The sequence below is a fragment of the Mus caroli genome, chromosome 3 (assembly GCF_900094665.2).
Source record: "Mus caroli chromosome 3, CAROLI_EIJ_v1.1, whole genome shotgun sequence".
Classification (NCBI taxonomy): Eukaryota; Metazoa; Chordata; class Mammalia; order Rodentia; family Muridae; genus Mus; species Mus caroli.
In genome coordinates this window covers 71826313-71845549 of record NC_034572.1, presented here as the reverse complement: position 1 = coordinate 71845549, position 19237 = coordinate 71826313, and the positions used below count along the sequence as shown (strand labels likewise).

Here is a 19237-nt window from a genome sequence, read left to right as displayed (position 1 = left end):
AAAATCCTTTCCCAATCTGTTGGTGGCCTTTTTGTCTTATTGAAGCTGTCTTTTGTCTTACAGAAGCTTTGCAGTTTCATGAGGTCCCATCTGCATCTGTGACATTCTTTAAAGCAGGAGAGTTTCTAATATTGTTGTCCGTGTATGTGATTAGCACAGATGCATATTTACTCCAGCATGCAGATGTTAGAATCTCTTCATCTCTAAAACCACTGATTTTTATATTTAACATTTTCAAAATGTCTAAAGTCAAGTAGTAATTGTTTTATTATGTTTGCCCTAGGATTATCTTTCTCTCTACCACTGTCTTCTAACGAAAAAATGAAAGAGGGCTTTTGAGATTTTAGATTGTTAGATTTTTGAATCTAAAATATAAATTAAATGAGAGAGAGAGAGAGAGAGAGAGGACGAACCAAGGAGGAAATGCATTAAAAGTAGGAAAGTCTGAGGGTTCATTCCTGCATTGATTTAGAAAGTAGGAGAACGACAGGGGGAAATGGCAGAATTAATTAAAACTGAATTATTAGGCAGGTAGGTCTTTTGCAAGCACTAATATGTGACCCATTTTATTCCAGTTTGTCTGCATTGCCCAGCAAGATTACTGCCGTATTTTGAACCAAGTAGAAAAGAACATGCAAAAAGTTGAGGAGGAAGGAGAGATTGTAATGGTGAAGGAGCACCGAGAACTTGATCGGACTGGAACCAGGAAGGGCCACATCGTCATCAAGGTAAGATTTGTCCCTTCCAAAGCGGGCAGGAGAAAGCTGTGCCGGTCAGTTTCTCCTGACCCACCCCCCCCCCCATTCCCCCTTTCTAAATCTTTTAGGTTGCCATGCAGAGTAGTGGGTTTCATTGTGGCGTGTGCATACATAGTTGTCATTAAATTCCATTCTCATTCATTCCCCTCCCTGTTTCCTCTGCCATCGAGCATGATATCTAGTCCTGGTTACTGGTGGATAAATGGCCACTGACTAGGTCTTATCTGACTTGCTACCTAGCCTGTTTTATGTGAAAGGTTTGACATGGGATGGGGGCGGGGGAGCGTATCACTGATCCACTCATAGTGGTGACTAGACCTTTTATTGCCGCAGGGCACCTCAGAGAGGCTGACCATGCATTTGGTGGAAGAGCATTCTGTAGTGGATCCAACATTCATAGAAGACTTCCTGTTGACATACCGGACTTTCCTTTCCAGCCCAATGGAAGTGGGCAAGAAGTTATTGGAGTGGTTCAATGACCCGAGCCTCAGGGATAAGGTTGGAAATGCATTCTATTCTAGCCCCCTAAATGTGAACTACTAGAAAATAAAATTTGGGACATCAGTTATCTTCAGATTAATGTAACGAAATATGAGAACTTTCTTCTTAAGCAAAACGACAAAAATAACTGATGCAGATATTCTTATAGATTTCTATGGTCTCAGTCTCAAAAATACCTTTTTACTTTAAATTCGAGGCCAATATGTGGTTCTCTTGGGAATGCGGTAAGACCTAAGTAGATGTCTGCATGGCACAGACTCTGCATCCTGGTTTGGTGGGCAGTGTGTGCCTGGTGGACATTAGAGGTTTGGTGGCAATGGAACAGCTTGTCCTCCTGTGCTGCTGAAGGCCTGGGACCTTCTTCTGATCTGACCATCGAGCCTGTCAGCTTCGGTCAGAGTGTTGGCTCCTCCCTTTCCCAGCCTTTCCCTCTCGGATCTTTCCGGATTATTACTATTGTTTTCCTAATCTAGTCTGCCCTTAGAGTTTGTAGTTTCTGTCTGATTTTGTACTAACATTTTTTGTTTTTATTACAAGTTTGCTGTTATTTAGACTTCTGTTAAATATGTTTCAAAATAAAACAATGTAGGTTAAATATCTCCACAGATTTAAAGATCCAGGGCAAAGCAATATCAGTCAGTACGTAAAATATATGTTTTGAGAAGGTCACTTTTTTTGTCGTGTGCACATGCATATGCATTGGGAGGCCAGAGGTCAACATTGGTTATCTTCCACTCTTACTCTCTACCTTATTTTCCGAGACAGAGTCTCTCACCAAATCTAGAGTTCACTGTTGTGGACTAGATTATCTAGCCAGTGAGTCCCTAGGGTCCTCCTGTCTCCACCCAGTCCCACCTTCCACCCCTAGTGCTGCAGCTACAGGCACACTACAGGCATACCTGCCTTTTTAAGTGGACGCTGTGGTGAACATGGGTCCTCATGCTTGAATAGCAAGTCTCTTTATCAACTGAGCATCTCAGCAGTTCCTACGGTCATTTTTACAAGTATAAAATCCATGTTTAAGGGCTTATTTTTATTCATTTTCATGCTCAATATTATTAAAATGTTTAAAAAGGTCTATTTTTAAAGTGGTTTAAATCACAAATCTTTAGCACTAACAACAACAACATCAAAAATGTACTGACCTTAATTGCTTTCATAGGTGACGCGGGTAGTATTACTGTGGGTGAATAATCACTTCAATGACTTTGAAGGAGATCCTGCAATGACTCGATTTCTGGAAGAATTTGAAAATAATCTGGAAAGAGAGGTAATATTTGTGAGCCTTTATGAGTAGTGTGTCAAGTTTCTCTTCCTCTGCATATCCTGGACTTAATGCGACTCTTCTTGAATTCTCGTAGAAAATGGGTGGACATCTAAGGCTGTTAAACATTGCATGTGCAGCTAAAGCCAAACGAAGACTGATGACGTTAACAAAGCCTTCCCGGGAAGCCCCTCTGCCCTTCATCTTACTGGGAGGCTCTGAAAAGGGCTTTGGCATCTTCGTGGACAGCGTTGACTCGTGTAGCAAAGCCACCGAAGCAGGCTTGAAGCGCGGGGATCAGGTGAGAGGGAAGACTCAGCTCTGGGTACATGGGAATTTCAGAGCCCCTTTGCTTCAGTCAGTGAGGATGTTGACTTTAATTTAATAACTTCATTTTTAGATATTAGAAGTGAATGGTCAAAATTTTGAAAATATCCAACTTTCAAAGGCAATGGAAATTCTCAGAAATAACACACACCTGTCCATCACTGTGAAAACCAACTTATTTGGTAAGTATTCTGCAAACTCTGACTCTCAGAGTTGTGCTCTGTTTTTGTTTTTTATATTTAGATCTTAATCCTGGACAAAGTAATTTCTGTGAATAGTAGAACTTGTAAGGATTCTAGTATTTTCTAGGGCTATGCTAAAATGCATAATACAGAATTCTTTATGTCTGTATGCAATTACATTCAGATAAAAAGCATCATTTTGAAGAGCATGGTATAAATTTATTGAGCAGTCCAGCCTGCCTTCTGTTGATGAGTACAGTCATCTTGAAGGTGGCAGGGTGTCTGTCTTTTCTTAGGCTCATCTGGATAAAGACTAGGTTTGCTATAGGTTTTAGTATTTATAACTCATCTGTACTTCTTAAGTATTTGCAAGCTCCACTGGTAGGCTGCCATTGTTTCTGCTTGTGGCTGATAGTTTGCGGCATTCCTGTTTTAGTATTTAAAGAACTTCTGACGAGATTGTCTGAAGAGAAAAGAAACGGTGCCCCTCACCTCCCTAAAATCGGGGACATCAAGAAGGCCAGCCGCTACTCCATACCGGATCTTGCTGTAGATGTAGAACAGGTGATAGGCCTCGAGAAGGTCAACAAGAAAAGCAAAGCTAATACCGTGGGAGGAAGAAACAAGCTGAAGAAAATACTCGACAAGACCCGGATCAGCATCTTACCTCAGAAACCATACAAGTATGTGAAGTTGTTTTCAGCACCTTGTTTTAGTGCGTTCCATAGAAGGATGTACAGAAGCGGCTTGGTGTAGTGAATGCTTCCCCAGGAGTCTAGGAAATGTCTCTTCAGCAGAGTGTCTTAGGAGCATGCGTAGACAGTTGAGTCTGCTTGGCTCTGCTTTCACTCGAGGCAGTTGAACCTCTCTACATTTGAGCTTCCTACAGAGGTGTGTTGACATCCCGAATGCCCCATGACTTAGCTGCTTCTGTGGTTCTTAGTGTCCCGCCATAACATCTCCTCTTTGCTCACCAGCCATTGCTTCTTCCAGGCGCCCCTGTTTATCACAACTATTCCCCGCTACTTCAGTAACTTAACTGTGAGAAGACATCGGTAACCAGCCTCAGGCCTCTTTCCCTTCTCCTCAGGTCCACTAGCGTTAGCATGTCAAAAGCATTCTTGTATTTATTCTTGGATGCGTATGCCTGTCAGAAGCACAGGCGACTCAAGCTTCAGCTATCCCTGAACTTGCTGGGCTTTGCTTGTTTGTTCTTCCCTGTAGATTTTGGGTTTAATGCTCTTTATAAAGCTCAGTTGCCAGCAATCAAAATTTTAATAATCTATTTCCCAAACTAAATTGAAAAGATAAAGCTTATTTATTTCTCTGATAATTTAATGGCTCTAAAGTGAAGCAATAAATAGAGGCATTCAAAGGCTGAAGAGAGGGTCCAGTGCTTAAAGTGCTTGCCCCCGAACTACGAAGACTTGGTTGGGTTGAGATCCAGCAGTATCGTAAGCTAGGTATGGTCTCTCCTACGCCTGTAACCACAGGACTGTGGATGACAGACACAAGCGGGTTGATCAGGAAACTGGAGGATCTGCTCTATTATAATTGCCTTGATTTAGTTCTGACTGCCGCGTCAGCTTTGTTAGACCTCAGCAAGGGTATGTAGTTCTGAGGGAGAGCCTAGGGCCTTGACCGTGCTAAGTGGTTCACCACTGATCCAGGTGCCCACTTTTGTTACTGTGTTTAACAAAACCATAACCTAGTCAGTTCGTAGAATCTCCTAGTTATAATACACTTGTTCCTTTTTACCCTTTACAAAGCCGAGGTACTAGAGACTCACAGATTGGCCCACAAGTGGCCACTAAGCAGATTTTCTATAAGCAGAAAGGAGTCTGTAGCCATCAGCAATGTACATGTTTTTATGGAGAATGTACATGAGCTATTGTGTAACAGGGTGCACATATGATGTGCATACAGCAAGAAACAGGTCAGGAGCATAACAGAATTCAAATTGGGATGCTAAGTAGGTTGATCAGGAAAGCCCAATGAACCCTAGAGGAAGAAAAGATTAGTCAACAGTCTTTAAAATCAACAGACTTGTTTTAGTAACAGTGAGCCAGTTGGGGAGGCTAGACAAGAGGACATGCCAAAGAGGGACATTTCTTAGTTAGATTTTTCATAAAACATGCAATATTTTAGTCAAGGCATAGCCTTGTGTCTGTGGGTATCGAGGTACAGGAGAGGCATAGAGAAGCAGAGTGAGTTTCAGTTTATTACATAAGGTATGGGAAAATGTTGCGGCAAGAAACACTCTGCTAGGTGTGCCTGGAGAGGGCCAATGCTCACAGCCAGCTCTGCCAGTGACTGACCTGGTCAGACATGCCTTGATTTTACCCACACGAATTGTGTTAACTTATATATCACATCTCTCTCTTTTTTTGGGGGGGGGGGGTGTTCGAGACAGGGTTTCTCTGTAGAGCCCCAGCTGTCCTGGAACTCACTCTGTAGATCAGACTGGCCTTGAACTCAGAAATCCGCCTACCTCTGCCTCCTGAGTGCTGGGATTAAAGGAGTGCGCCACCATGCCCAGCCAAATCTCATATTTTTGGCAGACATTTATGTGATTGAAAAATAAGACTCTACTAATGTAAAGACTTTTATCATGCACAGAACATTAATATTTCAGGTTTTTATATGCCCAACTGTGCGTGTGCATGCTTAAACAGAACTTTGTTTTTGTGCCAGGCTCTTCTATATGCGAAGGAGAATTTACACTAAAATTGTCTTGAGATACCCAATTTATATCCCAAATTTAGTGGATTTCTGTTTTGTTTCAAAGTATTTGTGGAATTAGACATTTGTATATAATCTAGTTATTTTTTTATTGTATACTTGTTTTATTGTATGCTTTCTTTTGGAAACACTTGACCTTTCAATCAAGCAATAATTTTATATGTTGTCAAGTTGTGTTATAAGTGTTATCCTCAAGTAAAGTGTGGTGGTCCATGCTTAAAATCCTAGTTCAAGAGGCTCTAGAGCCATGGCCCTCCCCAGCCATGTTGCAAGATGCTGCACAAACCCACAAGTGGCCACTAAGCAGATTTTCTATAAGCAGAAAGGAGTCTGTAGCCATCAGCAATGCACATGTTTTTATGGAGAATTTAAACATGTGACTATAAACCTTGCAGAGAATTAGAAGCGAGTCACTGCGTTTGCACTGCCCGTCCTTCCAAGCCCGCAGTGTGGTCATGCACACTGCACGATCACATTCTGTCACTGAGAGATGGGGTCTGTGTCAGGGTGCCCTCACACTTGGACTCCACGGTAGTTTGTTCTGCTACCTACAAGAGTGTGAGTAGGGCAGTTTCGGTTTCCGTCCCCCTTTCTTTTTCCTCAGTTCCTCATCATGAGGAGGATCAGATCATGAAGCCGCTGTCTGGGTTGTTGCCCAGCTCTTGGCACAGTGAACTCAAGTGGATTTTTTTCCCGTGTACTTTGTCTTAGGTTCATTTCCATTCCCTCAGTCAGATATAGCAGCACATTTCCTCTTCTGTGTTTTTGTACTAAAAAAAAAAAAATAATGGTTATAGTTATAACTTATTAAAAAGACAGTTTGTAGAGAAACCTACTAACTGTTTAAAAGATAATAAACTGGACTGAATATGTTTCGCATCATGAGCCTTAACAGTTTTCAGTATTTTTTACATTAATTGCAAGTCTAAGTGAAAATGGCTTATTTCACGATCTGTAGTGACTTAGAGCCTTTACCTTGCTAATAATTTATTTTTAAAAATCTGTTCTTTTCAGTGATATTGGGATTGGTCAGTCTCAAGATGATAGCATCGTAGGACTAAGGCAGAGCAAGCACATCCCAGCTGCCCTGCCAGTCAGTGGAACGCTGTCCTCCAGTAACCCTGACTTGCTGCAGTCACACCACCGGATTCTGGACTTCAGCACTACTCCTGGTGAGCGCCACAGCCTTTCTGCCAGTTCATAGACCTTTCCTTTCAGATGCAGTAGTGACATTGTATGCATGTTTGGCGGTTGGGCGTGGATGGTCTATTGTTCACCAAGATTCAGAACAAACCTCAGACTCAACGCTGGGACTAGTTCTTGTAGTATTCTGAAAACCATTCTGATGTGGTTAAACCTTTGATAAAATGAAGAATAACGTACTCTATACTTATTACTAAGTTATACCTAGTAAATAAATCAGGAGGCATATTTTTGGTAAGCTAAATGGGCTTTTCTTTATAATGAAGATTACCTGTAGATGGAAATTTTTTGATACTCTCATAAATGCATATACGTGCTCATTTTGATATGTGTTTTTTTTTATATTTTGTATGTGCTCGTGTGTAAAACTCATGCACTTGTCTTTTAACAATGCAGTTATCAGTGAGGGAAATGTGGCTTTTCATGTAGCATGTCACAACTCTGTCAGGGAGGGAGATGGTGTGTTACTCTAATCACATTGCCATCTAGTAACATTTATTCTGCTTCTGTGTGGCTTCTCCTTCCCCTAGACTTGCCAGATCAGGTACTGAGAGTTTTCAAGGCTGACCAACAAAGCAGGTACATCATGATCAGTAAGGACACCACAGCAAAGGAAGTAGTCATCCAGGCCATCAGAGAGTTTGCTGTCACTGCCACCCCAGAGCAATATTCCCTCTGTGAGGTCTCAGTCACACCAGAAGGAGTTATCAAACAACGCCGACTCCCAGATCAGCTTTCCAAGCTTGCCGACAGGATACAACTGAGTGGAAGGTACAGTCTGTCACACCGGAGTTCTTCCTTCTCCAAGCCCGCATCCTCGAAGAGACTAGCCCGGTGCTGTTGCCATTGCTTTGTTCTTACAATGGTTAAACTTGAACCCAAGGCCTTGCCAACTGAGCACTCTCAGGGAAATCAGTCACATGAATAACTTGGGTTCTTTGTTTGCTTGCTTTTTGTTTTTCCCCCCTTCTAATTTTCTTTAGAATGTCATTGTTCTTGAGTTTTACATGGTATAAGTTTAAACCATGACTTTCTAACCTTGTGTTTTCAACTTGTGATTAAAACTCCCTTGCCTGTCATGTCTCTTCCCAGCCCCAACACTAATAACACTTCTTAGGGGGTCAGAGGCAAGGAGTCCCCTGCATATACACGGATAGATCTGTAATCCTGCAGATCTCTACTGGGTTTCAGCTTTGTTCTTCCCACTCATCACTCAGGAGAGCCTGGGCATCAGAGGAAGCACAATGGAGAACATTAGTCTGTACCCATCAAGGCACAGGCCATCTATTATCTGTCCTAAATGTCTTGTGAAGTGTGTAAAGGACCAGTTAGTAGGACCCTCACTCTGCTTGCTCTGTGTTCCTAGAGTTTCATGTGGAGAAGGCATCTGCCTGCCAAAAAGTGGGGAGAGAAAAGCTAAAGAGCAAATATGGGGTTCCTATTTTCAGTGAGTTCCTTAAAAAGGTTACAGTACCATCCATATTGACCAGCCATTTGTCTGCAAATGCCTGCTTGCTATTCTGACAAATTGGGGTGACACCTCCCACTTCCCTAGAAAATCTAGATATTTGAAAGTTAAAACCTTGAAGTAGGAGAGATGACGTAGCAGTTAGGAGGGGACCTGGGTTCTGTTTCTAGCACCCATGCAATGGATGGCAGTCATCTAGTTCCGGGGTAGATTCTATACCTTCTTCTGACTCCTGAGAGCACTAGGGATACATGTGGTACACATACATGCATGCAGGCAAGACAGTCACATGTAAAACAAATCTATAAAAATCTGTTTTAAGATCAAATAGAGGAAAACAAACTGCTTTGGGTGTCTCCTCTCCCAATAGTGAGTGTGTATGTGTATGTGTGTGTGTGTATGTATGTGTGTGATGTGTTTGTATGGCCACATATTCTGCAGTAAGTGTGTGGAGGTCATATAACAACTTTGTAGCCCCAGATCTCTTAGTTTGATGAGTATCTGCCTGCTGAGCCATCCCACAAGCTCAGTTATTAAGTCTTCTAAGCATTAAATAAATAAGTCAACTTCATTTGAGCTAGTGTAGACCCAGCAATCGGCAGATTCCCTCTTCACTAGGAAACTGAGCTATGACCTTGAGTTGATGTTTATTTATTTAACCTGGTAAATAGCTCTCTTCTGTCACCTTTGGCAAACAAGCTAAAAGTATTTCAGTGAGGGGGGCGGGGGGGGGGGGGGGTTGTGGGGAGAACACACTACAGAACTGGCACAAAGGAATTCCCCGTGGCTTGCTCAGTTCTGCTTACCTAGTGGTGCTGTGAGCTGGTGACACTGGGGTGGTGTCTGTACTGCCCATGATGGATGAAAAGAACTCTTACATCATTCTCTTAGTCCTCCCCCACCCAGGGAGCTAGCAATGTTCCCTTTAGGAGTCCCACAGGCTTGCTGCTCAGGTTGACATCTGAAGAGCTTCTGTTTCTTTCAGGTATTATCTGAAAAACAACATGGAAACAGAAACGCTTTGCTCAGATGAAGATGCCCAGGAGCTGCTGCGAGAGAGCCAGATCTCCCTTCTGCAGCTCAGCACCGTGGAGGTTGCCACGCAGCTCTCCATGAGGAACTTTGAGCTCTTCCGCAACATCGAGCCTACTGAATACATAGATGATTTGTTTAAACTCAAATCGAAAACCAGCTGTGCCAACCTGAAGAAATTTGAGGAAGTCATTAACCAGGAAACATTCTGGGTGGCTTCTGAAATCCTGCGGGAAACAAACCAGCTGAAGAGGATGAAGATCATTAAGCATTTCATCAAGATTGCCTTGCACTGCAGGGAATGCAAGAATTTTAACTCCATGTTTGCAATCATCAGGTAAGAGGGTCTGTCCTAGGTGAAACTGACTTTATATATGTATATATATATATATGAATGATAGATTATATATTATACATTATATAATTATATATATTATATATTTGTACACACATATATAATATATATATCAGTGTCAGAACACCATGTAATTACAGATATATATTAGTTCATAATTGACTCTCTGTGTGTGTGTGTGTGTGTGTGTGTGTGTATGTGTTTTGTTGGTTCTGTACAGCCTCATGTACACTAAGACATAAGATGTAAGTGATTCAACAAGCAATTCTTTATTTCTGATTCAAAATCTTAGTTCTCTCTTCAGAGGCTGGTGGGTTGTGATGGTTTGTACATTCTCTGCCCCAGGGAATGGCACTATTAGGAGGTGTAGTTTTGTTGGAGTGGGTGTGTCACTGTGGGTGTGGGCTTTAAAACCCTCATCCTAGCTGCCTGGAAGCCTGTATTCTGCTAGCAGCCATCAGATGAAGCTGTAGAAATATCAGCTCTTCCTGCACCATGCCTGCCTGGATACTGCCATGTTCCCACCTTGATGATAATGGACTGAACCTCTGAACCTATAAGCCAGCCCCATTTAAATGTCCTTAGAAGAGTTGCCTTGATCATAGTGTCTATTCACAGCAGTAAAACCCTAAAATAAAAGTGTTGCAGCAGGCTCTCTCTGCAGTAGCCCAGGCTGGCATACAACTCAGAATCCTGTTTCTCATCTCCTGGGATTACACATGTTGCCACCACACCCTCCTCTATTTCTTATAACTTAAACTTTCTTGATGGCTGGGGAGAGGGCTCTGTGAGTAAAGAGCTTACTGTGCACGGTCTTCATACTCATGGCTAGTATAATTTTTATGATGGAATATTTACCCAATCTTTGTTTTTGCAAGTACTTGTGATGAGCCACATGCTGGACTGTGTTTATGAGTCTGCTGCAAAAGGAATTGTCATGTCAGACTCTGAACTTTACATCTTATAATTATATTTAAATTAAATAGATTTAAAGCTTTAAATCTAATAAAAATCAAACATGTTTATCAAAATAGGACCTATTACAGTCAAAGTATGCTTATCAGTAAGAAATAGATTTGTTTTTTCCAAAAATCTGTGTTTCAGGATTCAACTACGTCTTAATATTTTCCTCATCCAGATGGTTGTAGAAGCATTTTCCCTACAAAAATTGTGGTAGAAGTCAGGCTAGTGTGGTGGATGAAGGTCAACTTTTAGACCAGTTGAACTTTTGTTCAACTTTGGAAGCAATGTATATCATATGGTTGAATGTTGTCATGGAGACGAGTCAGGCCCTTTCTGTTGACCAGTGCTGGATGAAGGCATTGCATGTTTTAGTTGGTGTATCTCGTGATTAGTTGAACGTACTTCTTGGATGTGATAGTTTTAGCCAGGATTCAAAAAGCTGTAGTGGGTCAGACTAGCAGCAGACCACCTAGTGGTGGCCATGACTTATTTGGTACAAGTTTAGTTTGGGAAGTACTTCGGAGTTATGTCTAGGTCCAGGCACAGAGTTGGTCATTACTGACCATCATATTCAACCTTTATCACATGACACAGTCTGATGAAGAAATAGTTCATTTGTTATTGCAGAAAACAAACAAAACAGAAGGGCCAGCCACTAAAGGCAGCAGCTACCAAGCCTGGTCACCAGAGTTTAATCCCTGGACCCACATGTTAGAAGGGAGACCTGGCTCCTGGAATTTGTCTTCTCACCTTCATATGCTTGCTGGGATAACCTCCAAGACACACATACTCACATGCATGGAATGGTGAATGAAGGAATGAATGAACGAACGAACGAACATATGAATGAATGAATGAATGAATGAATGAATATTAAAAATGTTAAGAACATAAACAGAAGTATAAAGGCAAGTGGTTTGTCCCTTGCCCAGTTTTAGCTGCCACTCCATCCCTAGTCAGGATTGGCACGAACCCTTGGGCGTTGTATAAGTTCCCATGCACGTGAAGCTCACACACAGAGGTGTCGCCTTGTACGTCCTCCTTTGTTTTAGTGAGCATCATTTCATCCTATCTCTCTTCTCTGCTCCCCCTCAGTGGCCTAAACCTGGCACCAGTGGCAAGACTACGAACCACCTGGGAAAAGCTTCCCAATAAATATGAAAAGCTGTTCCAGGACCTGCAAGACCTGTTTGATCCTTCCAGAAACATGGCAAAGTACCGCAATGTCCTGAGTGGGCAGAACTTACAGCCTCCTGTCATTCCCCTGTTCCCTGTCATCAAGAAGGACCTCACGTTTCTCCATGAGGGTGAGCGCAGGTGGGCACTGTCTGTCCTGGTGGGTAACTCAGAATGGACACTGTGTGACTTCTCGTCCCTCCTCTGTTAATATCAGGAAATGACTCAAAAGTAGACGGACTGGTCAACTTTGAGAAGCTGAGGATGATTGCAAAAGAAATCCGTCACGTTGGCCGGATGGCATCAGTCAACATGGACCCTGCCCTTATGTTCAGGACTCGGTACGTGAGTTCTTGGCCATGGCATGTGTCGGGTAAAAAGGTTAAAGTGAGCTTGCCCACGGTAAGGAAAAGCTGAATAGTTAGATAGGAGTCATTTTATGATGTGCTGAGACAGTCGCCTTCAAGCTTCCGTTTGTGGTGCTGTCTCTGAATTGGATCCAGGGTGTATATGACAGTAGTGCCAGCAGCTTGTCCTTCAGACAGTTTTAGTGAATGTTGGGTATAATGTTTACTTCTTATTGTCAGACCACTGAAGTGCAGAGTTAAAGCTTGTAATCGGTAGCCCTAGCTGGAGCCGAATTGTCATAATGTCCATACACTGTGTTCATCTGTCGGTGCAGTAAGCAGTGGTTAGCTCAGTGGAGGGAAGCAACAAAATTGTAGTCCTCTAAGCCAGAGAGATGTATGTAGTGGATGTGTGCGAGGTGACTATGCAGTTAATGTCTGTGGGCTTCTAGAACTGCTTGTCCAGAAGTCTGGTCCTTTCTTTCTGAGCTTGTGATCTTTCTGTCTCTTTCTACACCCGTGCTTCAATCTCCGTGGCTCCCTTACAGGAAGAAGAAGTGGCGGAGTCTGGGGTAAGTGGCAGAGCCTTTGCACGCTCAATTCTTGCTCATCTTGCCGTGCCGTTGTTTTCTTACCTGCTCTGTGTTCTGAAGCTTTGCTGCTTTTTTTTTTGTCCTTAACCCTCTTGCTCTATCAGAATTTCAGATGCAAACTGACTTCAGATTTAATCTGTTGGGGCATTCCTGAAGTCAGGTCCACCAGAGCTGTGAAATGATTGCTATCATTCTGGGAAAATGTAGACGAGACATATTTCTCGGCTGCCTGAAAGATTGTATTGTAACACAATTTGTGTGTTTTGAAATGAAAAAGCTTAAGAAGCTGGGGAGGGAAGCATGCTCTTAGAAGGTAGAAATTGTGCGACTCAATAAGCCCTACCTATTGCACAGATGCAGGAGTGGGGTCAGGCACCCTCACGCCTTAAAACCAAAGTTTCTACAGCTCAACTAACTACTGTTTTCATTCTATATGAATCAGCCCCCTTCAAAAATAATTCCTAACAATTCATGTACTAAATAGTTTCCATAATAAATGTTTACATTTGCATGATCGTTGTATTAACAGATTTACTGTTTTAAAAACTCACCACATTCGGGCTGGAGAGATGGCTCAGAGGTTAAGAGCACTGACTGCTCTTCCAAAGGTCCTGAGTTCAAATCCCAGCAGCCAAACCATCTATAATGAGATCTGATGCCCTCTTCTTGTGCTTCTGAAGACAGCTACAGTATACTTACAGATGATAATAAATAAATCTTTAAGCCGGAGGGAGCGGGGCTGACCAGAGTGAGCAGAGGTCCTGAATTCAAATTCCCAGCAACCACATGATGGCTCACAACCATCAGTACAGCTACAGTGTACTCATATACATAAAATAAATAAATAAATTAATTAATTAAAAAAAAAAAACTCACCACATTCGTTCGACCCACAGAGAAAGAACACAGTTGTGAACAGTGTAGCTGGGTTTAATGAAACCTATATAAAATACCCCCATTAAGTAAAGCAAGTTTCGTTTCGTAAATTGTCACTGTGGTCTCTCCGTATCCTTGCACACGCTTTTATATGCAATTATGTTTTCTGGCTTCTGTGAGAGAACGGACTTTGAATGCTCTGTGAGATGAAAAGTAGAATTTACTGGTAGGAGCAGAACATATGGCAAAGATATTTATGTCTTTGTATTATGTATAATTTCTTTTAAACTCTTATTCTGGACTCCCCTGGAGCAGTTTACTAGAGTGGGGCACGGGGCCTTTCAAGCAGAGAGTCTTTACCCAAGTCTGGCAGTTCTGGTAGATCAGCCTGTAAGTGCTCCAGAGAGTTGCAGGCTCGTTTTTCATCTTCCAGGTCCCTGAGTCAGGGCAGTGCAAACGCCACAGTGCTGGATGTTGCTCAGACAGGCGGCCATAAAAAGCGGGTACGCCGTAGTTCCTTCCTCAATGCCAAAAAGCTGTATGAAGATGCCCAGATGGCTCGGAAAGTGAAGCAGTACCTGTCCAACCTGGAGCTGGAGATGGATGAGGAGACTCTTCAGACACTGTCGCTGCAGTGTGAACCAGCAACCAGCACACGTGAGTGCCTCCCCAAATCATCTGCAGACTGTTCCGATGTTCAGACGTGTGATGGTGAGGGTCAAATGGGAGCATGTGATGGGTCTTCGTGTCCACTTAAGTTAGTGTGGTAAAGGGACACTGAGCTCACACCTTGCTTTGGCTTTATCTGACACAGCCAGCACCACAAGCAAGAGACACAGAGGAGATTGTGGCTCCTGTTGCCATGCGTTTTTTTCCCTCGCAGAAGAACTCCTAAAGTGATGGGCAGCATGGTTATAGGGATTATCAGGTCAGGGGAGTACAGTACTATGTGTGCTGGCCACTGGGTCTTCCTCGGCTCTGACAACATCCAGCACCTGCCCACTAAAGCAGGGATCCTCCTACACAGCACACCACATCTTAGCCTGATGTATAGGTTCTAATAACTGGCCAGGCTATGAATCACATTTAGTGGTACACATCTACAGTTCCGTCTTCCAAGGAAGCTGAGGAGGCTGGAGGGCCGTGTGAACCCAGGTTTCAGTTTCCACCCTGAACAACCTAGTGACACAAAACTGTTAAAAATGAAAAATAAAAAATGTAGCCCACCTTTACGTGGAACGCTTTCCTTTGTGTCTATTTTATTTTATAAGATTAAAGCATTTTGCTTTTGGGACACTTTGGGAACTGCTATGGGCAAATCTGAATTTCACCGTCTTGATAATTTAAATGTGAGATAGACAACTTGAGAAGATCACGTGATTCAGTTGACCCCGGGCATGAGTCTGGGGAGATGACTTAGTGGCTAAGATCACTCACTGCTCTTGCAGGGGGTTTGAGTACCATTCTCCGCATACATAATGGTTCACAACAGCAAGCACTCATGATCTAGGGGAATCCTATGTCCCGTTGTGCACCCATTGCCCATCTGCACCCATGACACTGTAAAGGCCCCGTGTGACACGGCTAAGAGCTTGCATAGATGGGCAGCTTGAGTTTCCTAACCGTGGTCTCTAGGGTGTGGTGTCAGTGAGTTATGTGTGTGAAGCTCCCACGGCACTTAGTGCTCCTGTAAACTGCCTCCTGCTGTACAATACCTAAGCAGCACTAGCCACTGTTTGCTCAAAGACAATGCTCCATCCTTGGAGCATTTGATATTAAGTATGTTACAGTTAACGAAGTATCTCAGATGTGGCAATGAGATTTGAGCCATTTTAAAACAACTCTTGATTTCCCTATTTTGGTTTTTATCATGTTTTATTTATTTATTTATTTATTTATTTATTTATTTATTTTCGAGACAGGGTTTCTGTGTACAGCCCTGGCTGTCCTGGAACTCACTTTGTAGACCAGGCTGGCTTAGAACTCAGAAATCCGCCTGCCTCTATCATGTTTTTTTAAACGTTTATTTATTTATAATAATAGTGTGGATGGTTAATACCACATGTGCTATTTCGTACACGTGGAAGGTAGAGGACAACTTAGTTCTCTTCTCCTTCCATATTTTCCAGGGAACAAGCTCCAGTGTTCAGACTTGGCAGCAATACCCTGAGCCATCTTGCCTGCCAATGTGTTCCTGTGTTTAACATCTATGCACATTGGCCTGTTCTGTTTTTCATTTTTACCTGGTGCTTAGCAATTTAACCCTCTTTGAGATCACTTATTCACAAGGCAGATAAATACCCTTGTCCTGAAATACCTCTCATTTCTGAAGCTAGGGTTCCCCTCCCTCTGTCCTTGGGGTGGCAATGGGGTGGGGTCCATGCTGGTGATTTAGCTGCACATCTCTGAAGCCTTGAACTTGTCTCCATATTATGCTAACACTTTAGCTCTGTGCTCTGTTTTCACCCTAAACAACTCCCAGTGCCCAAGAATCCTGGAGACAAAAAGCCTGTCAAGTCTGAGACCTCCCCAGTGGCTCCACGTGCAGGGCCCCAGCAGAAAGTGCAGCCTCAGCAGCCGCTGGCACAGCCACAACCTCCACATAAAGTCAGCCAGGGACTGCAGGTGCCCGCTGTGTCCCTCTATCCTTCACGAAAGAAGGTGCCGGTGAAAGATCTGCCTCCTTTTGGTAAGTTTCTACACACCCTTTCTAGGTGGTATCTGCTGACATCTTTCTCTGGTTCTCTGGTTCCTGGATAACTTAGTCCAAGGCATTCTATTTCTCTGTGACTATCTTCTTATAAGACAGCAAGTTAAGCGCCACAACTTTTTGTAAACAATGTCTCTTTTTTTTTCTTAGCATCTATTAATTATGCAGTGGGCTTCACTGTTGCACGTGTCATAAATGTAATAAAAATACACTGTGATGACAGTGGCCTCTGTCACCCTCTCCTGTCCTACTTCCCTTCCCATTAACCTCTCCCAACATTCCCCATCCTATTTTATTTCCTCCCCCGTCTCCTATCCTCAAGTAGACTCTGTATAGCTGTATTTCTGAGTCCAAATTATTTCACTTAACATGATCTCTAGTACCATCCATTTTTCTATGCAAAGGCTGTAATTGCATTCTTTTATATAACTGACTAATACTCCACTGTGTGTATGTCTATATTGTCTTTATCCGTGTATTGATAGGTGTCTAGTGTGGGTCCCTGGCTTTGCTATTGTGAAGAGTGCAGGGGTTAATATGGGTGGCACGGGTGGTACAGGTTGGTCATAAGCTGGTTCAGCTTCCATACTGACTTCTTAGAGGCTGCTGGGCTTGCCCACCCGAGTCTACAAGGGTTCTCCTCCAAGCCTGTCCTCGCTAGCACTAGATGTTTGCTTGATGGTGGTCATTCTGACTAGGGTGAGATGGGATCTCAGTGTAGTTTGATCTGCCTTGCCTTTATGACTAGGGATATTGGAGGTTTTTCATGTATTTATTGACCATTTGCATTTCTTCTTTGGAGAACTATCTGTTCAATTCATTTTTTAACTGGACTTTTATAGTGTTTAATTTCTTAGATTTTTAATATATTCTGAATATTAATTCCTATTGGATGACTAATTTGAAAAACAGTCTTCCATTCTGTAGGAATAGCATCTTATTTAATAGTTAGATCATTTGTCATGCAACTTAAGGGGTGACACAGGGGACTGCACTCTACTGACTTAAGCTTTAATAATTACAGAAGTTGGCCTCATTCACATTTATCATTTAAGTAAGTTTTGGAACTACAAGAAGCTTAGACAAAATATGTTTAAGTTAAATTATTTGTCTGAAGTGATTTTTGTCTTCTATTTTGTGGGGCTAGGGATCAAACCAAAGCACACGCCAGGCATAAAGGTGGATTCCCACTTGATGATCACCAATTTTGTAACTTCAGAGACAGAGGACATGACTAAAATCTTCTTCCCATTAGAAGTATTCTGCTCACTGGTTCTCTGTGTAAATATACAACAGATCGACTTTCTATACAACTATTCTTGCTTATGAACTTATGAAGAAGAAAATAATTAGAACAAAAGGGAAGAAATTTTTAAAGTTGCCCATGAAGTTGGATTTGGAAACTCACTCCCATTTCCCCAGCTGACAGTAGGCAGTGTATCCCACCCGTGTTCTTGTTCTGAGTTGACAGTAGGCAGTGTGTCCCACCTGCACTCTCGCCTCCTGATCAGTGAGTGTTTCATTTGTGTTTGTGGGGAACAAGAATCTTTATGTGACATTTTCCCTTTCAAACTCTTGTGTTTGTCGTATGGCAAACAAACTGAGTGGCACATTTTCCCATTATACCTGCATTTTCAATCCACATACATTCCTGGCTCCTCTGCTGTGTGCTTCTGTCTCCTTCTCTGTGCTGAACTTTGCATATAGAAGACTGTCATTCTTTTTAATCTACAAATACCCATTAGCTATATTTAACGTGAGGTAGGCGTTCCTGAATATAAAGCTGTCTCCCATTTTCTCAAAGAGAATGTCTCTCAAAATATCTTCTAGGTTCATTTGAATTTATGAGCCTTATAATGTGGATAAAATGTCACCTGTCATCCTGAGATTAAGTTTAATGTATCTAAAGTTGCACTATAAAAAATACTAATTTAAAGATATTAAGAGGTTTTCCTCCCCCATTCTTTTTCATGAGATTGTTTTGTCCTAAATGATCCCAGTGTCTTATACCTTAATACAAGCCATCACCTGCAGTGTGTGGTCATACACACCTGTAATCCCAGCATCCAGGAGGACTGTGAGTTTGCAACTTGTCTGGGCTACTTAAGTTCAATGTCTGCTGGGGAGACTTTGAAACTGTTTCAAAAAGTAAATAGATTATGGCTAGAACCACTTGGAAGGCACCAAACGTGGCTACTGACGTGTTTGCTAACTGTATCTACGGCCACTGAACGATAACGGAAGTCTTTTGGAAAGTGTGTGTGGCCCTGGAAATAGTTTCCTGTCAAAACTCTTCATTCATAGGCCAGTGAAATGGCTCAGTGTGGAAGGGTGCCTGCCACCAAAGCTAATAACCTGAGTTATCCCTGGAACCCACATCATGGAAAGAGAGAACCAACTTCAACAAGTTGTCCTGTAACCTCCATCCACGTGTCAAACCACCACCACCACCCCAACCCCCCCCCCAAAAAAAAAAAAAAAACCAAATGGGAGATGGCTTCATAAAGATGCTCATTACCAACTCTGATAGGTTCAGTCTCTAGAACCTACATGATGGAGGGAAAAGACCCACGCCTGCAGGTTGGCCTCTGACCTCCACACATACAACATGGTATGTACACACACAGTAAATAAATAAAAAATACAACATTCACATACATAAATAAAAGTGTTCTTTCTTCTTTTCTTTTTTTCTTCCCTCCTCCCCCCTCTTTCTTCCTTTCTTTCTTTCTTTCTTTCT

The 19237-nt window shown here is 42.4% G+C and overlaps 1 protein-coding gene across 9 annotated transcripts in view; it reads left to right on the top strand.

The window, feature by feature from the left end:
- Rapgef2 (Rap guanine nucleotide exchange factor 2) overlaps nucleotides 1-19237 on the top strand; it is a 227064-nt gene that overhangs the window by 193294 nt on the left and 14533 nt on the right. For 8 of the 9 annotated variants that reach the window (XM_021157687.2, XM_029475003.1, XM_029475002.1 and 5 more), the window contains 14 exons: nucleotides 576-728; nucleotides 1092-1256; nucleotides 2422-2529; nucleotides 2621-2824; nucleotides 2924-3032; nucleotides 3469-3715; nucleotides 6789-6946; nucleotides 7508-7748; nucleotides 9431-9814; nucleotides 11891-12102; nucleotides 12189-12312; nucleotides 12867-12890; nucleotides 14221-14444; nucleotides 16270-16476. In XM_021157687.2, the coding sequence (XP_021013346.1) occupies nucleotides 576-728; nucleotides 1092-1256; nucleotides 2422-2529; nucleotides 2621-2824; nucleotides 2924-3032; nucleotides 3469-3715; nucleotides 6789-6946; nucleotides 7508-7748; nucleotides 9431-9814; nucleotides 11891-12102; nucleotides 12189-12312; nucleotides 12867-12890; nucleotides 14221-14444; nucleotides 16270-16476 (2560 nt within the window). The remainder of the gene's footprint in view (nucleotides 1-575; nucleotides 729-1091; nucleotides 1257-2421; nucleotides 2530-2620; nucleotides 2825-2923; nucleotides 3033-3468; nucleotides 3716-6788; nucleotides 6947-7507; nucleotides 7749-9430; nucleotides 9815-11890; nucleotides 12103-12188; nucleotides 12313-12866; nucleotides 12891-14220; nucleotides 14445-16269; nucleotides 16477-19237) is intronic. The other variant, XM_029474997.1, reaches the window with a different exon arrangement.